We start from the raw sequence: 8,078 nt of genomic DNA on the forward strand, positions 1-8,078 counted from the left end.
CAGCATTGAATCAAAACGCACTAAAGCTTTAAATCTTAATAAGTTTGTGAGGCGTTTTGCTGAACAAGATGGTAATCGCCACATTCAGCTGTCATGCCAACTTGATGCTCTGCTCACGGATGACTCGATGAGCATAATAAACTGTTAAGATGATGACCTTGTATGTGTGTTTAAAATGTTTCTTCTTTGTGGGGGTCTGCCCCCAAAAAACAGTTTTAAGTCCTGATAAAGTCAAATAAGACGGTGTGTAAAACTACACTGCCCAGACAAAAAAAAGTAACCACTTTGATTTAACTAGGCCAGTAGGTAAGGACTCTCCACTGGATAATAACTGCAGCGATGTATATGTTTTTGCTGAATACAAGTTGTTTAACCCTAACTGATGCAGTTAGTCACTTCTTTAATGTTTGTTCTTTCTGATGTAAAGTCAAGGTTGTAACTGTTTGCAATGAAGTTGTGGGGCGCTGAACTGTTCCTTTGAATCTTTTGATATATGATAGTAATTACTTGTCTTTCAAATGTGAAGGAGGGTGAGCAAGCATCTTGAGGAACATTCATCATTAACTCCTCCAAAAATATATAGTTTATTTAATAATAACACTGAATATGTGAATCATAACAGTGATTGACAGCTGATAGGAATAATATGATTGTTAATAGTATCATATTAATTTAGACAAACATCGATGAGACAGTTAATTCATGTACTTATTGCAGCAGTCTGCATAGATTTGGTACCCCTGCTGGTCTAAGAGTGAAACAAACTCATTCAGTTATTGTTCAGTTAAAATTCATTAAATGATGTCTGCCACCTTATATATTTATATGTAAGGCTTTACTGATGTGCCACAATAATGTCACCAAATGTTATTGAGTTAAAATATAAATATTGTGGCTTTCCAAGTTAACATTAATTGATATGACTGCGATTAAATCAGCATATACTTCTGCCAGGGGATGCCACCCCTGAAATTCTCCTGCCACCGTCTTGCCACCCCATGAATATTTTTCTAGATCCGCCCCTGACTGTTTAACTCAATACGGTGAGCTCTATAAACGAAATCTCTGAAAGATCTTAAGAACTGTGTAAATAAATCTAAACTATCCGCATACCACTTTAAATGTTATGTTTTTGGAACAGGACTTTTATTTTGAAGGGGAGAGTGGAGGCAGCTGTGGGGAATGTAAACAGTGCTGGACACTCAAAGCTTCAGGTAAAATAATATTTCTCTTGCATCTTTGAAGCTCATAAATTCAACATGCAGACGATTTGCTGTTTTGAATCACTCCACAATGTGAAAAGGCTAAAACTGATGGTCTTTACACGGTATTTAAGCTGTTCGCTTGTTATTGTTGCAGAGCTCGGGTCACTTCGGGCTACGAAGTTGACGATGTAAACATACACAGTTTGACAAAGAACAGCTAAGCTTAGCAGCGTGCTAACTGTATTAAACATTATACTATAATTAAGTCAGATAAAATACAATTACTCTGAAGCGAATATCTGCATAAAAAGGGCAGCGGAGTGGAGTGAACTTTGACCCACGTTAATGATCCTCAGTCATCATGGAGGCACCTCATAACATTGCTTTCAGTTTAATGTTGCTTGAAAATTATTTCAAATTAACTATATAACTACTGTGCCTGTATGTGGCACGTCTAGATATCTCTTGAATCGATTTCTTCTTCGGCTCTCTTGTATTAGTTTAAAAAAAATAATCAATCAATTCAAGCTTCATTTTAGACTCAAAGAATAGCATAATAACAAAAATAAAATATAGACTAAAACCAGAGCCATGTAGGCCTATCCTTTAATTACAAAAAACAGAGTGTATGATTACTGACTGAATTAAAGGGTTTTGGTCATTTTGAAGTATTGTTATTTTTGGAAGAAATGTATTAAAATTGAATAACAATAATGTAAAAAAAACAAAAAGAAACAAAGAATACGACCCCAATGTTGTGCAATAACACAACGCCTTTATTGTAAGTTGCTTTGGATAAAAGTGTGATCTAAATTAAATGTATTGTAATATATTGTCATACTTTATCTGTCATGTTTCCTCCCCTCACCCTGCAGGTCCTGAGCTATGTCGGTGTGCTCAGCCCTCCTGAGCCGGCGTGTGACTGGAGGCGGCTGCAGGTCGCTGTGTGCTGTTCCTCCATCTCTCATCCACATCAGATCAGCCAGGTTAGCTGAGCCGGGTACAAGAAGATCTGAAGAGGAACCACTATGGGAGGAGACAGGGAACCTGCCGTTCTCCAGAGCAAAGATAGGATCCTTCATCCAGGAAAGACCCGTTCTGAAGAACCCGTTTCTAGAGGACGCTTTGCTGAGAGGATACCTGAGGAGACACCTGCCACACGAGGTGAGAAGAGCGCACAGCTGGGCCTTCAACAGCTGGAAATATTCTATAAAATTAACTTCAAGATTCAAAGGCTTTATTGTCATATGCACAATAACTACAGTGTAGATATGGCAATGGAAGTCTTAAGTCCCAGGCTCCTCCAACAATGCAGCATAATAAGACATAAAACAATAAAACGAATGTAAAAACCAATAAAATAGTGTAAGAACAGACAGAGTAGATATACATGTAAAACTTAATTCAGGTCTTTAGGTCTTGTCCATAATCTATGTGACTCTTTTTGTTTACAGGCAGCTTTTTCAGATTTATGTGCATTTGGAGAGCGTGTGGCTAATGAGGTGGACGAGTGGGGCAGAGAGTGTGAGATCACCCCCCCACGGTTGGTGCACTTTGATCCCTGGGGGCGAAGAGTTGACCACATCGTGACCTCCTCCGCCTGGAAACGCATGAAAGACCTCTCGGCACAGGAAGGCCTGGTCGCCATTGGCTATGAGAGGTCATTCGGCGAGTGGAGGTAGTGTTAGACTTCCCTTTTCACTTTAGCTCACTTGCTAATTAATTATATAATAAGAAAAGTTTTTAATGAGAACCTGAGATCAATTTTGTGTGTGTGTTTGTGTTTCAGCCGTGTGTACCAAATGAGCAAGTTGTACATCTTCTCTCCGTCCTCTGGTCTCTACACCTGTCCTCTGGCCATGACTGACGGAGCTGCCAAAGTCATCCAGGTGTGATAGAAAATCAAGATAAAACTGAATCATTAAATTATGTTTACAATACTTACATTTACAAACAATTTAGAAGCCAATTATTGCTGATGGGAAGTGTCCTAAGTTATGCAAACACAAAGCCTTTTTTCATGTAAGATGAAGGGAAAATCCACATGTGTTGCTGTGTCCAAGATTCAATCCATAATTCTTGTTTTAACCTGATGTTTTCCCTTTTTTTGGTAAAATATTGAGTGATTTTCTTGTTGTGTATGTGAAGTCCATAGGTGTTTCATGGCCGGTAGATGAAGCCTACAGTCGTTTGACCACTCGTCAGCCTGAGCGTTTCTGGACGTCTGGACAGTGGATGACGGAGAGACAGGGAGGATCTGACGTGGGTCAGTACTGATGTTCATCAGTGTCTTACATGAACAAGTATCAGCTTCAGCTTGCAGATACAAAAGGCTAGAGTATAATGTTTAAAAAACACTAGATATTTTATTGTTACTCTATCAACGTAGAATAAAGTACCTAAAACCTAGTACCATACTATACACTAAAGTACCTAGTGGTGTTACAATTCTGCATTAAAATGTGTAAAAATGACAAGATATTTTTCATATATTTCCTTGAGTTGTATTCTCTTACATTATCCCAACATTTTTGGAGAAAAGATGTAAGCACAGAGCAAATCATTAATATTAATCCAGGTAACAGTCTGTTATTTTTTGCTGCCCTGTGTTGTGATGCCTCATGAGTTTCCTCTCCCCATCTTTCTTCTCCTCAGGCAGCGGCACAGAGACGGTGGCTGCTCCCCAGGCGGACGGTTCTTACAAACTTCACGGCTTCAAGTGGTTCACCTCTGCAACAGACGCAGACATGACTCTGACTCTGGCCAGAGAGCAGGACAGATCAGGAGCTACCACACCAGTAATGCTGACATCCTCTAGTATCAGCCATACACTCAATGACTTACAAAGTGAATGTATTGCCCTTACAGTTAGTTTGTGTGCTCTGTTTCTGTCCTACAGGGCAGCCGGGGTTTGTCGTTGTTCTACGCAGAGGTGAGCAGAGGTGAGGATGGACGACTGAAGGGGATAGAGGTTCAGAGACTGAAGGACAAGCTGGGCACAAGACAGATGCCGACTGCTGAGTTACTGCTGGACGGCCTGCAGGCACACAGGGTCAGCTACACATCATGTCTTTTTAAAGGTCTCCTATTGTAAAAAGTTTGATTTCCATGTCTCTTAAAGTAAGTATAAGCTGTAGATTCCTCCTCTGGTCTTTGCATATAATGATTAACGCCTGTGAGCCTAACATTTGTATATTTAAGCTTAAAAAGAGGAAATACAATACTATGTATTGCATTGACAAGTTTAATCATTGTTGAGGCAGCTACAGCAAGGACATCTCTCTAATTCTTCCCCAGAGCCTATTACAAGCCACTCATTTAGAGACATATTCAGGGCATCAGGGAAAAGCAAGAAATACAGCATATTCAAATATATTGTATTGTTATACGTTCAGAGTTTAAGGCTTTTCTGCCAACAGCACAGGGTCTCTCCATCTTTGTGTACGCTCCTCTGTTAAGACAAACCCTGCTGATTTAATTTTTTAGACTAAATAAATGTCAAAGACCTTGATTCCTTTATTTCCTCTCTAAAAATACAGATCTCAGAGGAAGGGAGAGGTGTGGCCTCCATAGCTAACATGCTGACGATAACCAGGATACACAACAGCATCTCTGCAGCAGCCGCAATGAGGAGGCAAGACTCATAATACTGCACTGCATCCTGCGCTGATACAAAAACACGCCATAGAAAGCTTATTATGTATAGGTGTGTGTGTGTTCACAGGGTCGTCCAGTTAGCTGGGGACTATGCCACTCGCCGCACTGCCTTTGGAAAGCTTCTCAAAGATCACCCGCTACACATGCAGACTCTCGCCAGGATGGAGGTGAGCTGGGCTGGCTGATGGTAAACAAATTACACACTGTATACAAACTCTCCCATCATACCACACACATGTTTGCTCTGGCTGTGGACAGGTGGAGACCCGTGGAGCGTTCCTTCTGGTGATGGATGTGTGTCGTCTGCTGGGCCGAGAGGAGAGCGGCGTGGCGACTGAGCTCGATGCACATCTGCTGCGTCTGCTGACTCCTGTCGTCAAACTGTACACTGGGAAGCAGGTGAGCGACCTGTTCAGTCTGTTATCTAGTTATCTGTGAGTAATCTTGCCGTTTGAGAACAACCCTTACTGTCTTTGTCTTGTCTCAGGCGGTGGCTGTGGTGTCGGAGGGTTTGGAAAGCTTCGGTGGACAGGGCTACATTGAGGATACCGGGCTGCCTGGACTACTTCGCGATGCACAGGTGAGGTCAACTAGAGCTTCACTGATAGGTCCACTAATCAATAAATAGTTAAAGGAGGTTTTCATGCCAACATGGCAGAAAATGCTGTTTTTTATTATGAGTGTTATATTATTTAAAAAATGAATATCTTTGGGGTTAAAAACCAGACATTTGAGAACATCTTTGACTTTGAGAAACTTGCATAGAAATGTTTTAAAATTGTCCACCATTGTATTGACAAAACGATTGATCCTGGAAAAAAAGGGCATATTAAAAAGATTCTCTCCTTTTTTCTCAGGTGTTGAGTATATGGGAAGGTACCACAAATGTCCTGTCTCTGGACGTGCTGCGCTGCGTGGCTCGTAGCTCAGGAATGGTTCTTCACGCTTTCTTCACCCACGCCAAGGTAAGGGTTCAGGAAACAGCCCATTAAACAACTTCAGTAACTCATCTGTGACAGACTTGAACTGGAATTTGATCTTGTTTTCTTCTCCTTGTAGTCCCTGCTTGCAGGAGCATCGAATGTTTCCTCCTTGAGCCCGGCGGTGACAGCAGTGGACGCTGCTCTCTCTGAACTGAAGGACTTTGTTCAGGTTGCAGCTACTAGAGAACCCGGCTACCTGGAACTGGCAGCCAGAGACCTGGCTTTTAGCCTCGCTCGCATCTACACAGGTAGAATAGTAATCCCACATTAGTCATTATGCATCAATATTAAATATGTGTAGTTATTCTCAGAAAGTCAAAGTCATTATAATATTGACTTTTGGTCATTTTAATAATACAAAGACAAGTGTTATCAGGAAGTATGGTGTGAAATGTTCAATGGACTTCAGTTCTGTTTACTGGTTCCCTGGTTAATAATCAGAGTTTTGTAAGCATTATTTTTGTTTTAAAGTGTTCATCAATGTGCACTGTCCCGATTCAAATAAACGATTAAATGAAAATTAATTGTACATTAGAATCTCCCCTGTTACGCTAAAATGATGGTATGTAGATACCTAAATAGGTAACATTTTAAAGTTTTAAATGTTAACAGGTGCCCTTCTCATTGACCATGCATCTTGGAAAGAAGCTTCTTCATCTGACACCTATGCAGCTCTCAGGTAAAAAAAACATTAATCAAAGTTACATTTACAATTCTTTCAGGTTTAATAAAAAACAAATAAAACACCATTTCTATTTCCCTTCCTCAGATGGTGTGAGCAGGACTTGTGTCCTGTGGCGACTCAGCAGGCGAGAGGCTGCTATGATCCCAGCACGGCACCACTGGATGCTGCACTAGTGTATGACCGGCCGACACAAGGCTGAACGTTCACTGATAACGGATAAACTCACTCTGATTATTTTGTAATTTACTGTATCCCAGATTTATTGTATTTTGTAGATGATTTTTTTTAAATAAAACCCACTTCTGTACAGCAGCACGGCAATCAAACTGTAAATTGAGTTTCTAATACCATGTGATCCTTTCTAATGGGATTTGGGTATTTTTGATATTTACTGTTTAGTATCTGAAATATATATTTTTTGTTTGTAATAAATGTGAAATATAAATGTACAACATTTGCAGTTTACACATTCTTTTGGAGGCCTGGATGCTATGTAATTGTGAAGTAGATGAGTTGAACATGACCCTGGGCGTTTCACCATTACATTCAAGAACTCTGTTTAAACCACAATCCCTGTCTGCTTACATAACTTCCTGCTGTTAATGCACTCACTGCTTATGTAGCTTTTACAGTTTATCAGTTATTCTGTAGAGTTATTGTTATGCATTAAGCTCAATATGAAATATCCATAAAATATGACATTAGTCATCAGTTTACTAAATGGTAAAAAATAAATGGGTCCCTTAAGATAGAAGGTTGAAACACTGAACTGGAGCACGGGTCAGACGCGTCAGAGCAGGAGGGAGTTTAAGTTCAACAAACATGCTGCTTTCAAAGTGTTGGAAAAATTGCAAGCGTGATCTCCAGAACGATGAGAAATATGTTCACTTTGTAGTTTTGAACAATTAAATACATCAGGCAACTATTTCAAATTGTACAAAAGTTAATTATCTGGTATGTTTACTGTATCATTGTGTTTCATTGTGCCAAACTCTATATTGTATAAAAAAAGGTGCATAAGCATGCTAACAATGCCTACAATTGACGGCAGGAAACGTATTTTTGGAAATACATTTATAAAGATCTCGTTAAACATATACTCTCGATTAACAACGTATTTTAATTGTATTTTGAATGTTATATTTTTAGAATACATGTTTTATGTATTGCAATATGTTTTTCATTTATTTGAACCGGGACAATGCACATTAATGAACATTTTAAACAAAAATAATGCTTTGAAATGTAAATGAGCCGGATTTTAGCTTTGAGCTAATTTCCATCCGTAGTCCCGTCACATACAACATTTATGAACATAACATTTATATACATGGCAAACAGAAATACATGATATGCAGAAAGAGCATGAGCAGCATACAAGCATTTACCACAAGGTAGTGCAATGTAGCAGCTACGACATATTAAAGGTAGGGTATAGGTACATTTGAGAAACCGGCTCGAGATCGTTAGAATTTGAAAATACACAACCGGAGAAAATCTGCCACTTCCTTATAGAGCCCCTCCTCCAACACACACGAACGCGCACAT

General features: G+C 39.6%; 1 protein-coding gene across 2 annotated transcripts; it reads left to right on the forward strand.

Moving 5' to 3' along the window:
• The first annotated feature begins 1,141 nt into the window (after positions 1-1,141).
• Positions 1,142-6,832, forward strand: LOC117475996 (acyl-CoA dehydrogenase family member 11-like). 2 transcript variants are annotated; one of them, XM_034122344.1, is made up of 15 exons: positions 1,142-1,214; positions 2,081-2,369; positions 2,660-2,883; positions 2,995-3,094; positions 3,354-3,471; positions 3,861-4,003; positions 4,105-4,257; positions 4,745-4,839; positions 4,930-5,029; positions 5,121-5,261; positions 5,350-5,442; positions 5,720-5,827; positions 5,922-6,093; positions 6,458-6,524; positions 6,615-6,832. In XM_034122344.1, the coding sequence occupies exons 2-15, from the start codon at positions 2,091-2,093 to the stop codon at positions 6,727-6,729; spliced, it is 1,908 nt and encodes a 635-aa protein (XP_033978235.1). In that variant the 5' UTR covers positions 1,142-1,214; positions 2,081-2,090; the 3' UTR covers positions 6,730-6,832. The 2 variants fall into 2 exon arrangements, with proteins under 2 accessions (XP_033978235.1, XP_033978236.1); XM_034122345.1 differs by lacking the exon at positions 1,142-1,214 and adding an exon at positions 1,303-1,327.
• The last annotated feature ends 1,246 nt before the right edge of the window (positions 6,833-8,078 follow it).

Source organism: Trematomus bernacchii, unplaced genomic scaffold (genome assembly GCF_902827165.1).
Source record: "Trematomus bernacchii unplaced genomic scaffold, fTreBer1.1, whole genome shotgun sequence".
Classification (NCBI taxonomy): Eukaryota; Metazoa; Chordata; class Actinopteri; order Perciformes; family Nototheniidae; genus Trematomus; species Trematomus bernacchii.

Bases quoted from the DNA above. Each gene is read 5' to 3' on its own strand.
- LOC117475996 (XM_034122344.1), top strand. From the start codon at position 2,091: ATGTCGGTGTGCTCAGCCCTCCTGAGCCGGCGTGTGACTGGAGGCGGC. The intron at 3,095-3,353 runs GTGTGATAGAAA...GTGTATGTGAAG, and splicing joins GAGCTGCCAAAGTCATCCAG to TCCATAGGTGTTTCATGGCC. The intron at 5,443-5,719 runs GTGAGGTCAACT...CTTTTTTCTCAG, and splicing joins GACTACTTCGCGATGCACAG to GTGTTGAGTATATGGGAAGG.